This window comes from Epinephelus lanceolatus, chromosome 9 (genome assembly GCF_041903045.1).
Source record: "Epinephelus lanceolatus isolate andai-2023 chromosome 9, ASM4190304v1, whole genome shotgun sequence".
NCBI lineage: Eukaryota > Metazoa > Chordata > Actinopteri > Perciformes > Serranidae > Epinephelus > Epinephelus lanceolatus.
Window position 1 is genome coordinate 15,857,641 of NC_135742.1, and position 23,603 is coordinate 15,881,243.

The window sequence follows — 23,603 nt, forward strand, 5'->3', positions numbered from 1 at the left end:
ACCACTAACAACATCACACATAAATACCTGTGGGTGTGTGTGGGCGTACATTTGTGTGTCTAATTTAGTCTGAATGATTTAACCCGAGCACTGAATGAACTCTCCCGAAGCTTCGACTGATGTTATATATCTCTTCTCTTACTTTAGATTACACAACAAGATTTAAATGTCATTATATAAGGTGAAAGGCTCTTCACCCACTGACCTAAACAAGACTTAACGAGAATTATACAGATACATATGTTCATCTTTTTTTCTCAAGATAACTTTCTTTTTTTTATTAAATAACAATCATTGTACGAAAAACCTACATTGTCCAAGTAGTGGCATGAACATCTTAAAGATCATTATTTTGTAAAAGACACAATACAAAAGCAGGCAAGTCTGAAGAGTCACTAAAAATATAACACGCACACTCTCAGAATCGCACACACGCTGTTGATGACACTTTGTACTGTATGGTGAGGTTTTCAACAACGGTGTTAGAGACACTGAACGGACGGGCAGACAGAAGCAAAGCGCTGTACATGTGGAGGCAAACTGTGCTGCTTTGTCATTCATACATTTACAACATTCTTCTCACAAAGATCATCGACATAATTCACAGTCTTGTGGGATTTCACTCGTGTCCTTCTCTGTTGGATGTAATAACAAAAAAAAAAAAAAAAAAAAAAAAAAAAACGGGAAGTCCACCCGTGAATATTCTTTCATTTTTGTGCAGTCAGTCCACATGTCCAACTTCTGACCAGCAGTCTTTGTGTGGAGAATTGTGCTGTCAAACATTATTTTACTTTTAAAATGTCAACATCTTCTTGTCATCTTACATAAGGCAGGAATGCAAGTGAGGACGATACATCAGAAAACCCCAAAAGTGTTGTTTCAGGTTGGATTTTTTCTTTCTTTAAAGGAATGGTTTTGTTAAATAAGATGATTTGATTTCTTGCCAAGAGTTTGATAAAATGATAGGTAGCACTCTGTGAAGCTACAGCAAGCAGCACGTTAGCTTAGCTCAACACAAAGACTGGAAACAGGGCCAAGCTGCAACCTCTGGGGCTGAAAAATGAAGCCGACGCTGAGGTGCCAAAAACTGCAGTTACTACAATTTTCACTTGAGGCTTTAAAGTTACACATTATTCAGGGGATGGCCACTGTAAGTTCCCTTTTAACACAGAGATCCCACTACTGCCGCAACAAAAACCCCTTCACAATGCCAGCTTTGGTTTTTTTATACAGACCCAAACAATGCCAGTATTATGCCACCGCCGTGTATGATTTTAGATAGCATGCCTTGTTGTCCACCATTTTAGTTACTCTTTACTAATCTTACTCCTGTTGTTACGCTTTTAGGCACTGGTTTTGCTTTTGCTCCTTGAAAACACTTCTAATCTTGTGTATTTGTATATTTTGCCAGATATTTAATACTCTGTTGTTTCTAAAACTGGGCCCAGTGAGTGACCCTGACCCAGAGGAACCCACAGGTTGTTCTGGTTGTTACTGGTTGTGAACGATTAATTGTGGTTACTGCACTTAGTGTTACTGTAATTTGAAGGATTCTCTGGCACAAGAATTTCCTTCAGGATAAATACAGTTCTGTTGAATTGAATTGAATTGAATTAAATTGAACTAACCTCTTTGTTTTCCCAATAAGCAGCATTTTTCTGTTGCTGTTCTTCTTTGAGATAGCTGCTAACTGTTGCAGCTGCTTTTTAAATTTTCTGGCAGTAAGTAGCATGTATAACATGTCATCAAAATGTTACATCGCTTCAGTCCTGCCGGCTGTCCTTTTCATACAGATGTAGATTTAGCGCTATTACTACCAGTATTACTACTGCCTGCTTAAAGGCTAAACAACTATGTCCCCCCCATTCAACAGTTGTACCTTTTATACAGAATGAAGGGGTGGAAAAATGGTGCAAATGTGGTCAGTTCTGGCTCCAAAAAACAAAGATTGCAAAAGCCCAAATGCCAAACTTCAAATCTGGAGTCCACAAACCAATGGGTGCCGTCATGGTAGCTACTTCAGTGCAGTCTATTAACAGGAGGAAATAGTTTGACTAACTCTGTCCAAAGGTAACAAAATCTGCCTACCAGCACCTCTAAAGTTTAATAATTAATCCTTTATTTCCTGTGCATTTAGTCTGTACAAAAATCATAGTGTAAAACCAACATAATGCTGTTTTACAGGGGGGGTTACCCGCAAATATATGTCCCAAGCAAGCAATAGTCCGGTGCATAATTCCCTGAAATAACACAAATAAAGTTTTAGACTTTGGTTTTTGTATATATTAGAAAAAAAAACTGACATCATTTGAGCTTTACGAGGTGCTGGTAAGTGGACTGTGTTACCTTTGGACAAAGCCAGATGAGCTGATTCCAGTCTTCTTCTATGCTAAGTTAAGCAGTTGCTGGCTGTAGTTACACAAATATAGCCTATACACATCTAACTCTGGGCAAGAAAATGTTTCCAGCAATATCAAACTAGTCCTTTAATTCAATCATGAAATGTCTTTAACATTCAGTCCAAATGGCTGCAGTGAAATAACAGACAGTTGTCTTCATCGGACCACCAACGGAGTGATGATCACAACACAGACAGATTTTCTGTTCACAAGACCTTCAATAATCTTGCAGTGAACTTCTCAACTGAGATAAAATGAAGAGGGTCATTTTTTCCCCTCAAATTTTCAAACAGTGAGGGATAAAGGCACGTAGCTTTTGAGGGCACAACATTTTCTTGGTGGTTTGGTTGGTTTCACATCAACTGTATGGTCTGATGTTGTTCTACTGTACTTTCCAGGTCAATTTCCCAAACAATTTCCAAAGGGGCAGTAAATTCAAAACATATGATCAGAGTTTGTGTCTTTGTGCTTTGAGAAACCTTTAAACAGGCACTTTATTAAGACCATATTGTGAGATATTTGTGCTTTAAATTGATTTTGGGCATCAGCTTGTAATCTGAAGGGTAAACAGAAGATAGGATGTCTCATTTTAGGCTCATTCTGCAAAACACTACACCGTGAAACTGTTAAAACTACTCATGAGTAGAGGAATGTCTCTCAGTGTGGACTGTATGTAATGACGAGAAGAAGTGACTGTGTCTGAAGACTATTGCTGAAGTGGTCCCACTTCACATGCACACGATATAGCATGTTAAAGTTTTGTGTGTAGGTTGACTGATGGGATGATTTTGAAAAAAGACTCCATGCAGAGGCAGGAATTCAGGAGGAGCAGGATAATTGCTTAAACACATACACTGGGGTTGCTGTCAGCTGATTCTTGGTCACTGTCTTGGTCACAGTTGGGTGGAGGATGTGGTACCTTTGACAGTCTGATGAGCAGATCACATACATGTTGCCCCCTCTGGAAGACATCTGAGCTGCTTCTCAATGATACACCGCAGATACGTATACCTGTAGGTACAAGCAGACAAATGCAGACAGAAAAGAATACGCTGATGAACACAATGATGACTGTGGCCATTAAAGGCAAAACAGAAAAGAGACACAAGTAGATTATATTCAGTATTCTCTTGTACCTTTTTCTCAGTTTCTGCACCTCTCTGTCCTCCTCCTCCTTCAGTTTGGTGATGAAACTCTGCAGGACAGGCATTTCAAACTTGATGTACTGCGCCACCTGGTGTTAGGGAGGAGACATAGAATGAAAACCGCAAAAAAGAGACTAGTGTGGTTAAAAAAAAGGACACGAGAGACAGAGCGCAGGATGGATTTTGTGCCTACACAGGGTCAAACAACAGGAGTTCATGTTCATGTATCTGTTTTTCAAGTGTGTCCATCCACCTCTTATTATGCACATTTTCAATTTGCACATAAAACAGACCTGGATGGAAATGTAAAAAAATTAAAAAAAAAAAATTTAAGCTTGGGTAGGTGGAAAAGTTGGTGTATTGATAATAGGTCAATGCAACTCAGTGCAATGGAAACAGACTCAACGGATAAATGATGACGTTAACACAGGTCTATTCAGCTGACAGGCTTCGGGGCACATCCAGCCCAGATGCAATCTCGGAGTGAGGTGCTATACTAGTGAGCAAATAAGTAAACAAAATATTGTTTTGGAAGTAGCACAATGCACAGTACAGATCTGGCAGGATGTACAGATCAGTATAGTGACACCTTCACTGATATCTTTTTTCTCATGTGATGCAGTTCTTAACACGTGAGGGAGATACTAGTAGAGCGAGAGTGTCTTACTGCTTACTGTTAGTGCCAGTTTTTATGGTTCTGTGCATTGATAGCTGTTTTTACTCTGTTTCTGCACTTTGTGATGTGCCTGGGTCAATTAAGTTTTTTACTACATCCTTTTTGCATTTGAAAAAATCAGTTGTAACCAGAAGCTACAAAAGGTTTTAAATAGGCTACTGAAAATGTCTGGCCCATCTAAATTTCTGATTTTTCAAATCCAGCCTAATTGAAATTGATATTGAATAGCCCTGATGAAAGGTCATGATGGACTATCCTTGCACAGGCCACTGCAGGCTCTCTTCATTGTCTCTGGATGGCTTTTAACACGCTTGTACAGACAGGGCTGCTACCAGAACTCTTTCAAGAGCACAGAGCTGTATTATTAGTTGTTCAAAAATGTCTTCCTCCACTGTCCAGTGTGTGCTCCGTTATTATACACCCATTGTTCCCCTTCTTTGAGGTTTGACTGGCACTCTTTAATTACATCATCTCGTTGCACACTCTTCCATTTCTAACTGGAGATTTAGCCCCACCTGCTGCTTATCTAAATGAACCAACTCCCAGTACTCACATGACAGTAGTGGATGGAAAAGCGCATAGATCTGCATTTTCTGAAAATGCAGTTAAAATTTGCGCTGCATTTGGATGGGAACCTAACTTCTGTGTCCATACATTTGTTCTTTTTGAAGAAGAGCTTAGAACGAATGTGATTATTTACATCATACGTGACTTCTTCTCCCAGGTCTTCCTCCATGAGGAAAACCTTGCAGACCTGCTCACATGGGCCTTGCATGACTCTCAGCAACAGAGGATAGTCACTCCGCTTCAGCTTCACACGCTCTGAAACATCAACACATCCACAAAAGAATCAGTTAACAGAACAAAAATAACAAATAATAAACACAGTACATAATGCCACATATTCATTAAGAATTCGTTCTCTTAACAAACAAGGAATGAACTGAATGAACTGAATAATTCACACTCACCTCCACTTGTATGGACGAGGTAGAGCGCAAAATCATCCGGGCTGTTTTCAATTTTAAACTTGTTGAGGAGAACTCGCAGCACCTGAGGTGTCGTCATGCAGCTGTTGATCCGAACATTAGTCACTGAGCCTAAAGCAGGAGTAAACACTGCAGTCTGAGGAAAACAAAAATATTCAAATGTTAATTGAGTTTCCTCTATAACCTTGTGTGTGTATATTTGTGCACAGATACACAGACAGAATTGCTGCCAAATCCAGCATCTGTTTAAAAGTAGCACATAAACTCTCTGAAACTAAAGAAAAGGTACATTATTTTCATACATCTTCTAAGACTTCACTGGCATCACCTTATGGTTGTAGAAGTGTCCGTTTATAGAGAAGCGGTTGCGTCGAATCTTCCTCTGGTCGCTCGGTGACCGTCGCTGGCCCCGTCTCAAGACGCCGGCATCACTCTTTGTCCTGAGGAGCTGAGCGGAGCTCTCACTGTCCTCTGACCAATCCATAATCATTATTATAAGTTATTATTCGGTGTCTTTAACATGAAAATAAACATGTTGACAGAAATGGTAAATAATATTCATAAATATGTTTTCATTAGCTTATAATCACCTGATAATATAACTTTTGTGTTTTTGTTACCCTAGAATAAGCTGTTTATATCTACATACTGAGTGGGTCCTCTTCTACAGAGTCCATCATGTTGTTCTACAGTAGCCCAGAATGGACAAATCAAACACTAGCTCTAGATAATGTCATTTGCGTCGGCCACTGCAGTTCTCCTACATGCCTGGCACACGGAACAAGTTTCAGTTCTGCAACCTCACTGCTAGATGCCACTAAATCCCACACACTGGACTTCACATAATCTTCTCATAATAAGTTCACAAAACACTCCCAGAGTTTCTGCAGAAAACAGCGTTGCAGCCAAATCCACTACAATTGAAGTGAATGGAGACCAGTTTTAAAATGTAAAAAAAAGAACACGAAATGTCTCCATACTGCTCCTGTGGTCTAATCCAAGTGTTTGTAAGCCACGACATTCAAATTTGACCCAAAAGACACCATTTACACCATGTTTTTAGCCTAAATGTCAACTGTAGCCGCTCAGACCTCCTTCGTCCATCTGTCTGAGCTCGTCAGTATATTCCAGCTCAAAGTCCTCAGACATTTTTGTCTTTGTTGAAAGTTTGCAAAGTCAACTGTATGTTAAACAAGTCACTATATCCAAGAAGATCTCTCTCTCTGTCATGTGAGTCACTTCCTGTTAGCATTTAAACACAGGTGCACAGGTATCGCGAGATCTCGTTGATCTTGTGTTGCACCGTCACTCGTGTACTTCCTTCAGGCATGTGGCTGTGGTCTGAGAGCCTACAGTTGGCATTTAGGCTAAAAACATAGTGTAAATGGCATATTTTCGGGTCAAATTTGACCGTCACAGCTTACAGACATTTAGATTACACCACAGCAGCAGTATGGAGACATTTTGTGTTTCTTTGTGTTCTTTTTTTTGACATTTTAGGACCGGTCACCATTCCACCACTGAAATTAAAAACTTACAACACCGACTGTTCCTGAAAGAAAGCCATATTTCAGTGCTTGCAATATGTTAAAAACATTTTTTTTTTTTATCACACATGACATCATGACAGTAAACGTCATCTGTACACAACTGGAAAAAAAAAATACTGTTTCTACATATATTTATCACCATTGTCATATGCAACCTCCTGTAAGGGTTGAAAAAACCTCTTAACAACTCTGGAGGAACTAAAAATAAAGCTTTAATTCCCCCCTCATGCACAGCTGCCATTTTGGAGATGAGAGGTTTCCATCCAACAGTGATGGCATGTTTATATAAACAGCTCAGGGTTAATTAGAGATTTGGTCCACAGTTAATTTGATCATGATTATGTAATGAAACGTTACTTTTTTCGTCTTAGGATCTGATGAGTCAACACAAACAAGACAAGAAGTATTTTTAGTAATGCAGTTGTTTTTGGACTGATACATGATGTCGTTCACTGAATCCTTGTTAAAGCTGAGAAAGTGATACTCGGTATGTTTAAACTGTTAACAAAGCCACTCACCTTCTTCTTGTTCTACCGTCACACCGTTGCCCTCTGGTTGGTTATCAGGCGGCGTCACTTCGACTGTGGGCGGGCTCTGCTGTGTTGTCTGTTGACCATCTGTGCTGTTGGGGGAACTTCAATAAAGAAACAAGAGAGAGTCAGAGACGAGGAGACTGCAAAGATACAAACTGTTATTAGATTTAATGGCACTGAAAAACACTTTGATTGCTTTGAGGCAAAAATGAGAGGGGTAAGTACACAAGAGCGCAGTAAGACTTTAACTTTTGGGTAGCAACATCACCACTGCAAACACTGTTACAGAGGTGGGTCTTATGATTAGATTTCCTGCCAAGCAGCAGCATTTTGTTGACCTCTAAAACACCACATAAAGTACTGTATGTATGTCACTTCCCTGTTCGTTTCAGCTTGTGACAGCTGTTCCTCTTTGTTGTTGTAGCTTGTGGGTGTATGAGAGTATTTCCCTTGATATTTAAAGGGCGGCTTCTTTATTTTTTGAAGATCATTCTGTAACTTTCCAGTAATGTTTCAGATGTATTCAAATCCAAAAATTCTAATTTTGGTCAAATTATGTATGTATTAGTCTTTTTTCCCCCCAACTCTTTTTATTAGGGGTTTCAAAGTTAAACAGACCATGGCAGTAGTAAAAAATGAGAACATAATTTCTGGTACAAAAATATAAAAATATTCTACAAGTCAAAAGGGCTGGGAAGATTTAGAGGGATGTCAGATTGACCATGTTTAATGTTATTTAAACTATTCTAGTTAGTTTGGGGGAGAATTTGGTGCATCTTCCTTACAGTGCTCTATAAAGGGTTGCCAGATCTGGTAGAATTTGTTTTCACACCTTCTAAAGGAGAATTTAGTCTTTTTCAAATGTAGAGTGCATCACATTCTTCACGAGGGCAGAATGGGCTTCCACCTTAACAATAATATTAACCTACCTGCTAGCAGGGTTACAAATAATAATATGTTATAGAGCTGGTTGACACAAGATCAGAACTTTAATACCACAGAGTTCGGTCAGTGGATCAGGATCCACAGGCCAACCCAGGATGTCTGATGGTGACTGAAAACTATATCGCCAATATGTTGTGACTTGGGCGGTGTGTATGTTTCAGTCTTAATGCTATTTTCCTAAGCACCTCTTAAACATTTCCCCCACTTCACCTGACGTGGGTGTCTGCATGATGTCTGGCTATTAGTTTGGTTCCATGAGTCACACTAAATGATCGAGGCAGCGGGTCGACTTGCAACTATCATGTGCTGTGAGGTAAAATGACTGCTTCTCTCAATGGAGTCTGGTGCCTTTAAGAAAGCATAGATAATGGCTTCAGTTACCCATCTAAAAAGAACTTGTCTGACGGCAAGGTAAAGTGATCAAAATAATGTAAACTTAGTGTGCACTTACACTGTTGTTGACTTTTTTAGGTTGTCTGTTTTTGTAAGAGGCTATAATGAATTTTGTGGGGTTGCAAGAATCAGTGCTGTAACCTAGGGCACCGTTTTTTGATAGTTTCAACTTGAAAAACATGGAAAACAATGCAGACCTGCCTGTTAAATTAATTTTAAGAGTGGATTATTTGGACTCTTTGGAGCTCTCTGTGTAAGCATTTGTCTCTGTGTTGCTTTGAATACTCACAATACCCAAACGTGAGAGCTGGACCTGTTTTGTCGCTTTGCAGTTGTGTGATTTAGTAACTTCAAAGTTAAAGTGTTGATGTTACTTTGTTTATTTCCTGTAAGTTATCCTGCCCCTTGCTGTCAGCTGCACGGCCATGAGCTCTGTTATCCCTGGAACAAGAATAGTTCCTCTGATGAATGGGATTACAGAGCTGAAAATGGGGCTTCAAGCCTATTGACACAGATTGATCTGTAGTAGCTTCGAGCAAAATCCAAAACTGAGCCACAGATGTGGGTTAAAAGGTTTTCTTTTTCTCTGTGGACCACTGCCTAAAGGATTTATCAAACTGTGGAGATCAATTATTTAGTTTAACCTTATTTTTTTATCAGACAAACTAGACAAAATCTATATCTGCCCCCCACTAACCCGCTGTGTATCACCATTTCCGGTCAGCAGAGATGTAACTGGATCTGTCTGAACCTCTCACCCTTGACTGTCCAAATTGCAGCCTGAGTGCCAGGATGTCGAGGAGGGGGGCGGCCGGATTCGCTCGTGGTCATCCTGCATCTGTAGCCTGATTGGTCGTCTAAGACCCCAGAAGATATTCAGCAAGCCCTCGATGATCAGCTCCCCCTCTTCCTGTTGGGAGAGAGGAGCTGTGGTCAGTGTGCGCACGTACACACACACACACACACACACACACACACACACACACACACACACCACAATGGGCCTCTATTACTCCTTTGGGATACAGGAATAATGGGTAGGGTAATATTAAATTACAAATGACTGACAGTAAAGTAAAAAGGCGACAGGAAGGCAGACAGACAGACAGACAGACAGACAGGCAGACAGACAGACAGTGGTGAAGAGTGCTCCTGTTGAAAATGAGGATTAAACATGAGTACACACACACACACACACACACACACGCGCATGCACGCACACGCACACACAGAGCCATAAATACCAACCTCTCTGTGTCTGAGCTGTAGATTTTGCCCTTCATAATAAAGGTTGTACGTCTTTAGATGTGAGAGGACGGTTGCCCTGGAGACAGAGATGTTGAATCACTGAAGAGGAAATGCTGTTTAAAGGAGCATCTTGCTAATTTTACATGTTTTTAGCCTGATAATGCATTTATACAGTACGTACTGTATATATCATGTATACTTTACATTACATTTTCCAAAGTATCACATGTGGTTAGATTAATTAATTCCCACCCTGCTTGAAAATCTACTTATTAAGACTTGAAACATGCAAGAAAAATGTTACTCTGATTAAAAAAATGGTTAAAGGTTCACCATTTGTCTGGATGTGTAAAGGAAATATGATAATATGCTTTTTGAGGAGGACATTTGGATCTTGGTGAGAATTTCAGACACAGAATACTATCCTTTACGACAGGACAATTCTGTTGTGTACGATAAATCCTCTGTCACATTCTTTTTGGATTTGGGGAATATCTTTTCATCAGAGGCTGAAAATTGAATCCAATGTGAGGTGCACTTGAGGCTGGCTCCAAAACACAGTCAATTCTTATAGACTTCCCATCTTAAAATCACTAACTTTACAGCAGAAATTAACATGTTTACAGCCTGGTACAAAAAACAATTTCAGTCTCGATAGCTAATTTTAACATTCATGACAATTGTACAGGGGGTGATTTTTTTTTATAAGAACCATTTACATTTTATCAAGGCCCAAAGTTAGGCATATTTAAGGGCGGGGCTGCTCTAGTGACAGGCTGTCTGTTAGGTGTCGTTGCACTCTGTGAGTTGGATCCATCCATCACTCCTCTACAGCTCCAGTCTCTCATCCAAATATGGTCACTTCTGGCTCCAAAAAACCAAGATGGTGAAAGCAGTAGTCCACAAACCAATTGGTGACATTATGGTAACTATGTCCATTATTTATACAGCCTATGGAAATGACCAGTATCTGACATCAGTGTGAATGGACCTCTGCCCTAAAACGCCTAACATGTGACCAATAATGTCACACACATGCACATTGGAGAAACAATAAGCATCACATTTGCTTAACAGGTATTTGGGGAAAAATAAATGACACAGCACTGCAAGCTTCATCTCTGGAATGATCACCATAATACGAAGGTTTGATAACATCATTCTGCGTAATAATTAGCCATGTGCAATGGGCGTTTGTTTTCAGGAAATGGGCTGTCATTGGTCCACGGATTATCAGCAGCTTTTCCTGGTAGCTCTATGGAGAGTGAGGTGTGGGTGTGGCTGTGAGTCAGGAGTGGTGGGGCCATGATGTGGAGGGTTTCACAGAGGAACAGTTCATCCAGACCTTGGGGTGTCCAGGGCTAATCCAATATCTCCGTCCTCCCCTCATGACAACACTGTCACAGCATGTAGGTAGGCTATCCCCGTCAGACAGTGCCTGGACGTCGGGCTCTATTGGCTGGCAACTTATCACCACAGCGGTACAGTTTTGGCAGCTTTCTGTAGTGTTAATGGACCGCTCCGACACTGTATAGTGAATGATCTGCGCCTGTGCTGATAAGTATGTCGTAGAAAAAAAACCGGATGTATGGCAAAACACATGAGTTCTGCATTGCCAGTGATTAAATAAATCACTGATTGGAAAAAAGTTGGATTTTTGTGTCCACACTGCTCTGAAAAAATCTGATCTGTATGACACATGAGCAAAAAATAGGATTTTGACCACATTTACATGTAATGTGAAGTTTTATAGTGTTTTGAAATCCTGTATGGGCAGGGCATGTCAAGAACTTACATACTGCATACTTGAATTAATCACTAAATGTGTGTATGTATGCAAATTGTCTGCAGTGATGTAACATATGCACATGTTTACAAGACAGAATGCCACACATACCAAAGGTTAATAAAGGGAAAACTAAACTGTTAAGGGTAGGCATTTGTGTGTGTGTAACAGCGAGGTGTTCAGTCCTTACTTCCTGATGAATTTGTTCTCTCCAATCTGAACCCCGTCCGTTATATCATCCATTCTCAGTCAGCATGAGAGGAGCTGGGAGACAAAGAAGCAACAGAGAGAGAGTTAATAAATTTCACCCATCTGATTCAGTCTCATGACTCCTCATGACCAGCAGCGAGCGACAAGAGGAGCCTGGAGTGGAGGAGAGAGATCACAGGAAGAGGAGGAGGAGGAGGTAAAGCTCCACGCAGTAAACAATATCAGCAGATCATATCTAACTTCCTGTAAATGTTATGCCTCCAAGAGATGAATCAACTCATAGTTAACAGTTAAACCAACACTAGACAATCAAAACATTTGGTGTGTGACAGAGGGAGACAGCTGCTCTCCACACTCTCTTCCTCCTCCTCCTCCTCCTCCTTCTCCTCTTGCCTTCAATATATCTTTTCTTGACTGTCACCCTTTAATTCTCCCCTCATGTCTTTGTGTCTCTGCACACATGCAGCTGTTTAACATGGCACTCAGCCATCACCCTGCAGTTTTCCTTCCCTCTTTGCTGTTTGCTTTGTGTATCGGCAGAGGAGGCAGTACAGAAGTCTTCGGAAGGAGACGAACAGGTGGAGGACACATGTGCCACCCGCACAGCCAAATAATCTCAGCTGCTTAAACATTTATCTCTGAGCAAGTGATCATACACATAAATCCATTTGTATCTACACACAGAGTAGGTGCAATCTCTCTCTAAAAATTAAATAACTGAGGAAAGAAATAAAAATATTTCAAAGCTCATCCAAGAGGATTCATCTCAAACTACAGACACATGAGGCTGGACATATTATTTTCTCTTTCTCTTTCTTTGTGTGTCATGCTTTCACACACAGACAGAAACTGTTTTAAAATATATATTACCAGGTTTAGCTTCCAAACTACAAAAATTCACATTTTTGAGGACCAGTTTTGAGTGTAGGTTATGCATTTTAGATTTTTACCCACGCTCTATAGATGGAAATGTCTGTTTGGTGTACTACTTTGGTCCAGATTAAAATATACTAAATTACTGAATAGACTACAATTAAATTTGTTTAACACATTCACATGCCTGAAAGGTGAGTCCTGACTGACTTTTAATAGGGTAAACTTCTTTAGTTTTTAGTGAAATATCTCAACAATAATTGGCTGGATTACTGTGATAATGTGTGCATATGTTATTGGTGTTGAGGAGGATGAATCCTGATGACTTTGCCTCAAAGATTTAACTTATCCAGTGAAGCATCTCAACAACTACTGGACAGATTCACACAACATGTGGTTGAGACATTCAGTTCTGTTTTACTCAGTGAGTCATGTGTAGGTTAACTCAGGGTCAATAGTACAATGAAATGTCTTGTAGGAGAGAACGGATCATTTCAGCACTAAAAGCACCAGTCTTAATAAAGATAAAATAATAAATATATGGCAATATAACCTTATCAATTTGGTGATCCCCTGACTTTTCCTCTAGTGCCTTGCCTGGGTCTAGATATTTGAATCCGCCCACTTTACCAAGTAGACTGATTCATCTTGAATCATGACATGAAACTGCAGTGTTTCAGTTGAAATGAAAAACAGCCAATCAGCGCCACGGGTGGGAGTAATGCCATTGTAAAGCTTTTGTCAAGCTGGAATCAATGAGGAGTAATAACAACGATGGCAAGCACTACGGACAAGATCAATGCTGCAATCGAGGCTGATCTAAATCAACATGTCTCCTCAGTATCACCAAACACTGTAATTACTTAAACAGTGTTTCACTCCACTCTTAAAAATTCCCAGCAAAACAGGTATGTTGCAATGGCTAGGTATCAGTGTGGACTTAAAATGTCGTTACTTTCAGGCAGATACATGCGTCTCCAGTGATTGGTTAGGAAAAAATAAATCTCTCTCCCTGCACGGACAACAGTTAGAAAGGACACAATGTCAGACTGAAGACTGAAATGGAGTCGTTGACAGTTTTGTCAGATATCAGGGACTCTAGCATTAACATCAGATCAAAAATTCGAATGTGTCTACTGACTCAGTAGGCCTACCTGCTGAACTAATGACACTTGTAGAAAGACGCTGTCTAACTTGCAATTTATGTTGGTTTTTCCGAAGGAATTCTGTTTTCAATTCAGTCAAGAACACTCATTTGTCCAAGATTCTAAAATGGTACAGATTTATAGATGACTTCTCCTGTATTTATGATGGAAGACCTGATGAATGCAAGGTTAACAATAAGAATTTAAGTATCTGTTCTCAAGAAAATACCTGTCAAATGTAATTTTTTGGGGGGGTATGTTTAGGATTGTCACTAAGCTGTTTTCTATGTAAAATGTTGATTGTGATGAACTTACTGATGTTTGATACTGATGTCTTCCTTATGCACGTGGGTAATGTGACTAAATTCCAAACCCACAGCCACTCCTACTTACTGTAAGATGGCTTCTCTTTGTTTGATGAAGGTCTAGTCACCAAAACATTGCAGCAGCATTAAAATAATTGCAAAGCTTGCAAGTTAGACAGTGTGCCGGAGTCTTTTCTACATGTTTTATTCTTCTCGTCCCTCTCCTACGCACCTGTTTGTGCTAAGTATTCCTTGACGACACTCCCATCAGCCTCAGCTGTACTTTCTGTTGAGTGCTAATTAGCAAATGTTAGCATGCTAGCAGGCTAATCTCAAACGGCAACCCTGCTAAATAATACCTGCAAAATCACATGCTAACATTAATGTTGTAAGCATGTTAGCATTTAGCTGTAGAGTGGACTTTAAAGTCTTGTTTGTATATTTTTCTTACAGTTCCGGGCTTCTATTGGTTTCAGTTAATTTCTGTATTTATTTAGCAGCGTTTAAAAGCCAGTCTGTATCACTTTTTACATGTTATATTATTGTTGTTACAATTAAATGGCAGATTTCATAACTCTCATGGCTCTCTTCTAACACAGCCAGTACCTCGACAACAGATCAACTAACAAAGTATAATACTATAAGTCATAGAGAAATACTGTTCCTGCCAATAAATGTGGTATAAATATCAGTTACAAGACTACAAGTGATCTTACCGTAGTGAAGACTGTGTGATGTTGTTGAGTCACCAGAAAAAGGGAGCAGCTGATGTGGAGAGACAGAGAGAGACAAGGAGTGAAAGGTTAAGGCCAGCAGACTCTGTACGTATCCTCAGGTATCAGCAGTTCTGTCACTCAGGTGTCGGTTTCAAACGTCTTTTCTTGCGAGTGTGACAGCGAGCAGACAAGGAAGAAGTGGGGGCGTTTAAAGGAAGGGCTCCCCTTCCGCTAAATCACTTCCTCCTTTACTCAGTCAGTCACACAGGAAACTGACACTAACCCTGACACGGCCCAAAACTTCCTCAATTCAAACAGCATGGATGAGTTATCATGCACACCCAAACAAACGATTACACACACACACACACACACACATATGGGCACGGCTAGAAAAACTGATAAGGCTAATTAAGTTTCCTGATCTTAACACTCTGATCAGACATATACCAAAACACTTTTAACAAAGATGCTCAAAACCTGACAAGCGCAGTAATGTAGCAGCTTTAAACACACAGTGCTGTCAAACAACCTGAGCCTGTCAATCTGAAATAAATGTGTTCAGTTATTGTGGCCTGATTAAATATTAAACACCAATCAGCCCGGCCCACGTGCCAGGGTCTATCAATATTTCAGCACCTATATTAGCTCTGTCAAGCGCTCAAAAGCTCAACCATTCAGCACCACAATGGAAATCATTAGCCTTTAATACCGTGGTCATGGTCAAGGGCATCTGTGCTCATGGACTCATTAGTGGGTGATGCCAGCGATCTGAGACAGACATACGGCCAGCTGTCAAACCAAGACAATGATGTAATTGTATGTCACAGACCAACATGAACTTTAAGTCAACTACGTAGATGAGCATCTGATAACGAAATTGATCTGTCCCTGATGTTACGTCAGGAATAAAGATCAAATCAGACTTTTAACCTTTAAAGCTGCTGCTAAATGTGCACCCTGTTTAGTGTTTGCTGCTGGGCTCAGGCTGGATGAATGTGTGTTTTTGAATGTGTCCAAAGGGATTTTAAATGATTTTCTTCAGCTCCAGATCTCATGTAACAGAGCTGAGATATTTCAGTGAAATGCTGATGTTGTGATATCAGACAAGATATTGTCTAAGGGTCTGTGTTTATTGTAATACTGTGATAAAGCTTTGTCTCTCCCTGCTGTAAAGGCTGCATTAAAGTTAAACAGGCAGAGTATCGTTTGAAACATTTCAACACAGGCACCACTGACACTAAAACATATGTTTTCAATACCTTTCTTTTAAACCTATGAAAAAAAGGTGTCAAATGTTTGATGATATCCAAACACAAGCAGCTATAAAATAACTGTGGTTGCCTAAAAATGGCAAAATATGTTCAGGAACTATCTCATGAAAAAAATAAGCAAACACGACTGTGAATCTGACCAGACATTCGATGCCAGTACAAAAAAGGTATTGATGTCCAATACCCAGTTCCAGGAACATAACCAGAAATTTAGAGATGCTAAGGTCATGAGTTAAAATAATGCAACCCCTCTTTCCCAGACAACAAAAATAAAATATCAGAAGTCTTTCTTATTATTTATTCAGTTACCTGTTTGATTTATTTTCTGTATTGTTTTTCCAACATTAAGGTTTAAATGCTGTTGTTGTCTGGTGAAGACGCACTGAATCTTTCTTTTTATTTTGTTGGTTTGAAAGAACGAAAATCAAAATATATTGAGCCTAAAAATGAAGGAATTAGGTTATTATAATCCCTAAGTTTCTCGAGCAAATACTATGGATATGACCTCAGTGTCGTCAGTAGAGCTGCGATGATTAATCGATTAGTTGTCACAATCGTCAACTAATTTGATAAAGAAAAAAAAAGCCCAAAATCTCTGATTTCATCTTCTTAAGTGTAAATATTTTGTATTTTCCTTAACCATCTATGACAGTAAGCTAATTTTTTTGTGTCATGGAAAAAACAAGACAGTTCCTTGGCCTTTGGGAAACTTTTTTTTTTTTCAACTTTTTTTTTACCATTTCCTGAAATTTTATAGACCAAACAACCTGTAGAAAAGAATCCCGCACACTGTCTACATTGCAAAAATAATAATTTTAATGCTAATGTGACTAGATGTTCTGTAATGTTTTGCCGCAGCATTAAAGTAATTATTTTTGCAAGTTAGACAGTATGCAGGAGACCTTTCTACAAGTTTTATTCATCTCGTCCCTCACCTACGCACCTGTTTGGATATAGATGTGCAAAGTATTCCTTTGTTTTTATAGACCAAACAACTAACAAGTCAATAGATGACAGATTAATCAGCAATAACAATAATCTTGAGAGGCAGATGATTCGTTTTTTTCTACCTATCTGGAAAACCACATCATTTACGTTTTTGTCAAAGGCCATCTTACAAACCTAGTCTGTATTGGAAATAATGCCTCAAAATATTTTTGCTGTATTGATATTAAAATTACATTTTTGTCAGTATTTTCCAGCTCTACAACAACAGACCATGTTTTCTTTAAATTAAGGAAAGCATACTGACAAACTACAGGTTATGTGGCCTTCACAATGCAAAAAAAAAAAAAAACACCTACAAACTTCAATCTTGACCTTTAGTGCACCATATTCAGCGTCTTCTCAAGATTACAGCCTATAAAATTGTTTTAATTACCTTGACGTTTAAACCAAACCAGTGATAGCTGTCATTACCAGAGGACCTTGGCTCTGTGGAAATTATCTGTGTTGACATTTACACAGCAGAAAACAGCTGTCTCCACTTTTTGTTTTGAAGCCAACAGCAGCATGTACAGTCAGGTCCATAATTATTTGGACAATGATACAGTTGTCATCATTTTGGCTCTGTACACCACCACAATGGGTTTTAAATGAAACAATGAATACCTGCTTAAAGTGCAGACTCTCAGCTTTCATTTAAGGCTTTTTTCAAAAATGTAGTATGAACCGTGTAGGAATGACAACCATTTCTTCACACAGTCCCCCAACTTTAAGGGCTCATAAGTATTTGGACAAACTAACATAATCATCAATTAAACAGTCAGTTTTAATACTTGGTTGCAAATCCTTTACAGTCAATGACTGCCTGAAGTGTTGGACACATAGGCATCATCAGATGCTGGGTTTCTTCCCTGGTGATGCTCTGCCAGCCCTTTACTGTAGCCGTCTGCACTTCCTGCTTGTGTTTTGGGTGTTTTGCCCTCAGTTTTGGCTTCAGCAAGAGAAACGCATGCTCAGTTGGATTCAGGTCAGATGATATGACTTGGCCATTGCAGAACATTCCACTTCTTTGCCTTAAAAATGTCTTTGGTTGCTTTTGCAGTATGCTTCAGGTCAATGTCCATCTGCACTGTGAAGCATCGTCCAATGAGTTTTGAAGCATTTGGTTGAATCTGAGCAGATAATGTAGCCCCAAACACTTCAGAATTCATCCTGATGCTCTTCTCAGCAGTCACATAATCAATAAATACAAGAGAACCAGTTCCACTGGCAGCCATACATGGCCATGACATAACAGTACCTCCACCATGCTTCACTGATGAGGTGGTGTGCTTTGGATCATGAGCAGTTCCTTCCCTTCTTCCTTCTCTTGTCTTCCCATCATTCTGGTAGTTGATCTTTGTTTTATCTGTCCATAGTATGCTGTTCCACAACTGTACAGGCTTTTTAGATGGTTTTTGACAAACTCTAATCTGGCCTTCCATTTTTAAGGCTAACCAATGGTTTGCATCTTGTGATAAACCCTCTGTATTTATTCTAGTGAAGTCTTGTCTTGCTTACAAGAGCAGCAGGATGAAAGCTGAAGTGTTTGGGGCACCATTATCTGCTCAGATTCAACCAAATGCTTCAAAACTCATTGGACGATGCTTCACAGTGCAGATGGACATTGACCTGAAGCATACTGCAAAAGCAACCAAAGACATTTTTAAGGCAAAGAAGTGGAATGTTCTGCAACGGCCAAGTCATATCATCTGACCTGAATCCAACTGAGCATGCGTTTCTCTTGCTGAAGCCAAAACTGAGGGCAAAACACCCAAAACACAAGCAGGAAGTGCAGACAGCTGCAGTAAAGGGCTGGCAGAGCATCACCAGGGAAGAAACCCAGCATCTGATGATGCCTATGTGTCCAACACTTCAGGCAGTTATTGACTGTAAAGGATTTGCAACCAAGTATTAAAACTGACTGTTTAATTGATGATTATGTTAGTTTGTCCAAATACTTATGAGCCCTTAAAGTTGGGGGACTGTGTGAAGAAATGGTTGTCATTCCTACACGGTTCATACTACATTTTTGAAAAAAGCCTTAAATGAAAGCTGAGAGTCTGCACTTTAAGCAGGTATTCATTGTTTCATTTAAAACCCATTGTGGTGGTGTACAGAGCCAAAATGACAAAAACTGTATCATTGTCCAAATAATTATGGACCTGACTGTATATGCAGCCAGACTGACTCACAGCTGACCCAGTCCATGTTTAAGATCATGGAGCTCTGTCTGTCCAAATGCTGACCTCAGTGACTCCCCGAGTCCCCTGTGCCTCATTACAACGCCAGACAATTTCTCTGTATGTTTGTCTCATTCGCCTTCATCTTCTCAGTTGTTTCATTCCACAGTCCAATTTTTCTGATTAGGGAATTCTTTCCTCTCTACTGTCTGGACTGTTTTTCCCATTCAGCTTTCTCCTCTGTCTCCTTTAAGATTCCCTTGCGAAAGACTAGAAGCCATCCGCCATGCTATTAAAACAACTTCCTGACTTGTCTCCCCCCTCCACTCTCCTTCTCTCCCTTTCACTGACACACACGCATGCTTGTTTTCTGCCCTCTTGCCTCTGTACCTCCTCTGTCAAAGTCTTGGGCTGAAATGGACGATGAATGGCTCCAAAACCTCCTCCTGTCTGCTTTCAATCCCACCTCCCCTGCCTCAAGCCTCCACATTACTACAGCTCTGCCTCACTATTGTCACCATTGTCATAGCAACACCAAAAACATCTGAGCTCCAGAAACTATCCCACAACACAGAGCCAAAAATAGTGTTTGTCTCTTCTGCTCCATGTCAGGCGTACTGGGGTTGTCAAAAAACATGGCAAGAGTCTAAATATGGATTTTAGATTCTCCAGATCAAGCTGAAACTATTCGTGCCCCTTTGTTGACTGTACCAGATACATTTGTTGATCTATCTGCAGCTATATTCTTTAACGTTTAATCATTCCAGTTGTTTTTCCAAGCCCCCCCCAAAAAAATCACTGGTTTAAGCTTTTTAACCCTGAATATTTTCTGGTGTTTGTAGTCTTCTATAATGATAAACTAAATATTTTTGGACTGTTTAGTCACACAAAAGAAAATATTTTAAAGGGACAGTTGACCCCAAAATTAAAAACACATACTTCTTCCTCATACCTGCAGTGCTATTTAGAAATCTAGATTGTTTTAGTGCAAGTTGCAGAGTGTTGGAGATATCAGCCATAGAGATGTCTGCCTTCTCTCCAATATAAGGGAACAAGATCACTGCACAGAAGGTAACATGCACCTACTCATGGACGAGAGCCTCGTGCTTGCGACAGCGCGAGATTTTGGCTTCCCCTTCGGCGGCAGACGCACATTTCCCTCTACACCAACACATTCTCACTCTGACCTCGTCACATATTGACGTGCTTGGTCATGGATTTTCCACGTCCAGATAAAATGTACAAGGTACCCTGGGTGCATTGGTTGTTGACAGGACATTTAATGTTTGCATACAGTCTCTTTCAAAATAAATGCAATATGTCGGTACAACGCGAAATGATGTTTTTTTTTTCCTTCAACAACAAACACATATGTTTGGGTTTAGGCAACAAAAACACATGGTTAGGTTTAGGGAAAAAGTAGTCTCTATATAGAGATCGTACCTCTGTAAAAAGAGCAGAAGAGCCCTGGTTTCCGGTTGTAGGCTGTTGTAGTCCGCGTGATATTGACTAATTACGTTTGAGCAGGCTGCAGTTGTTGCCAGGTTAAACAGTCCGTGCGGTGAACTAACGAGGCGGAACATAATTGGCGTCACTACAAACTCTGAATCCATCGCAATGGTTCAGCATATTTACTTATATATAAACGGAAGTTGGAAACAGAAATTCGCCTCCTCCACCCAAATCAAACCAGAATGCCAAAAATATCGGCTGTATTCGGCGTCTGACTTCTGGCAGACGCCGAATACAGACGATAGGGAATACAGCGAGAATGGGGAAAAAGAACAGGGTTTGGCTTTAGAATCTTATGGGGCGCAAACATTGCTCTCTCAGGTGAAAGTCAATGTTTGTTTAACCCATCCACCACCCCTCCTGCCTGTGCTACTCGGACTTTTGCCGCTTAACTTTCGTCCCACTGCGTATCCCCCGATGCTGTCGGGCACTGTTAAATTTTAATGGCAACTGTCCACAAATCATGCCAATGTTAAAGGTCGCCTTTTTTGGTTGGTTTCTGATGCCACAAGTCACTGCCCAAGCGCCGAATTATGACGACTTCAGAATGAGACCGGGCTCTCTACACAGTGATACGGTTGGTGGGTGTAATTTCGTAGAAAGAAAATAGTTCCTACATGAAACTGCTCACAACAAGGTCTGTGGATTATCTTGAGTAACCGGGTCATGATTTTTGGGAAGAGACATTGCTGTTGAGTTTTTCAAGTGTATTTTTTTTAACACTTTGAGCACCACAAGCTGAGTGCCATCTAGTTCCCTCATATTGGAGAGAAGGCAGACATCTCTATGGCTGATATCTCCAATACTCTGCAACTCACACCAAAACAATCTAGAGTGATAAATAGCACTAGAGGTACGAGGAAAAATATGTATGTTTGATTTTGGGGTGAATTGTCTCTTTAAGATTTCACTTTAGGCTCTTTCTTTTCCTATCAGAAATTTTATGGACCAAACAATTGCATCCTTAGTTGACTCTATATTTCATTTAAGACTGACACTTCACTCTGTAATAGTTTTAGATAGGTGGACCTCATAAACTATTAACTGCTAGTGCAACAGTTCTGCAAATAATCCTACCTATAATGTTCAATTTATGATTTAGGGTTTAGGGTTTATATTCAACTTTATGATCATTTTGGAGTCTGCTGTTGACTTGCATTGTTTTCAATACTTTGTCCACATCAGTGCAGGTTGGCAAAATATCAGAAACTACCATACAGTTTAATTAACACCTCTCTAAACAGTTTCAACAAACACACTGAGCATTATAAGCTTCATAAAGGTAGGACTTTATGCAGGGCTGTTGTATTAACCAGCATTACTTTAGCTATGTGTGCATAATAAACTGGCAGCTGAGTGTGCATCACAAGCCAAAACATTATTCATTTTTGGCAGAGGGTCCGTACTAGCCAGCCTTGTGTGTGCTGAGAGGAATCTTAACTATCAACTGCTTGTTATGTAACCTGTTTTACTGACACATAGCTGCACACACACTCCCTGCTGGAGACTAAATGTAATAAAATACGGATTTTCTATCATTTTCAGCTCAAGATTTAGGCTGAGCCTTCATGTGAAGTGCCACGGAGCATGCCTATCACCACCGCATGTGATTTAAATACACCACACACGCCTCATATTCGGATTATTAGTCCATACATGTGTCGCCTGTGCTTTTATAAAATCAATATGTGTGCTAATTTTGCATTAAATGTTGTCAAAACATTTCTAAGTCTTGTTTTTGTGGAGACAATCACGCTATCAAACTACACGTCGCGACATCAACCATCATCACGATCAGCCCACTTAGCTACAGCGACGCTTCTGTCTGATTCATGACGACTTTTGGAGATCCTATCTCGGCTCACCAAACCCGAGGGACGGCAGGCTCTCCGGTTCTCCGGTTCTCCTCTTCCACCACCTCCTCCCGTCGCTCCTCTTCTTCTCCGTTACGGCTGAACTGTCCGTTAACGGTTAACTCCTCCTCGGTCAACTCGTTCGCTCTCCTGCCGTTGGAAACAATCACTGGGGCGCGTGCATCCAGGACCAGCAGGAGAGGGAGGAGGAGAAGAGCGCGAGGGGTCCATCTGCTGTGGCGGAGCTCGCGGCACAGCTGCGTCGGGGGGCTCCGGCCGGGAGCCAATCAGAGCGCGACCCTGACGTCCCTTTGTTCGCGCTGCGTGCGGAGATGAATGAAAACATGAAAACAATAGGAGAGCCGAGCATGCGCACATAACCTGTCCGGCGAAGATTCAAGTTTATTTTTCAGGTATTTATTTTTTTTCTTTCTTTTTTTTTTTTTTTTTTAGTGATTTTTAGAAGTTACATGTCATACTCTGCCGACCCTCCACCCCCACACAAATAAATATGAATAAATAAATAAATTTAAAAAATGTATTTGGATTGTTAGTCTCATAAATTTGACAAAAATGTCTTATGTCTTAATTTATTTTTGACTCAAAAAATATTGTCATAATTTTAAACATGTTTTTTCTGCAATAAGATACTGTACTTATCAGACAAGAAGGTCTGACTTGTTTTTTTTTTCTAATTTTAATTTTATTCTTTATTTTATTTATTTATTTTATATCATGACCCTGCCCAGAGCTACAGATATTTTCCCCTTGAGCCAACCTGAGTGACTGGGGAATATGCATGACCCTCCCCTCCACCATTAATAACCATGTTTCACAGTTTCTGGCTCTGATTAATGTTCTGATTTTGAAGATTTTTCAGGACA

The 23,603-nt window shown here is 40.1% G+C and overlaps 1 protein-coding gene across 2 annotated transcripts; it reads right to left on the reverse strand.

Moving 5' to 3' along the window:
- Window positions 1–239: 239 nt before the first annotated feature.
- On the reverse strand, window positions 240–23,100 carry rassf2b (Ras association domain family member 2b). Of its 2 annotated transcripts, none has more exons than XM_078170613.1 (11): window positions 22,703–23,100; window positions 14,914–14,962; window positions 11,855–11,928; window positions 9,879–9,954; window positions 9,389–9,540; window positions 7,278–7,393; window positions 5,538–5,680; window positions 5,192–5,345; window positions 4,921–5,042; window positions 3,536–3,633; window positions 240–3,410 (listed from the first exon to the last, which is right to left on the reverse strand). In XM_078170613.1, the coding sequence occupies exons 3-11, from the start codon at window positions 11,905–11,907 to the stop codon at window positions 3,341–3,343; spliced, it is 984 nt and encodes a 327-aa protein (XP_078026739.1). In that variant the 5' UTR covers window positions 11,908–11,928; window positions 14,914–14,962; window positions 22,703–23,100; the 3' UTR covers window positions 240–3,340. The 2 variants fall into 2 exon arrangements, with proteins under 2 accessions (XP_078026739.1, XP_033475672.1); XM_033619781.2 differs by having other exon boundaries at window positions 22,732–23,099.
- Between the last annotated feature and the right edge of the window lie 503 nt (window positions 23,101–23,603).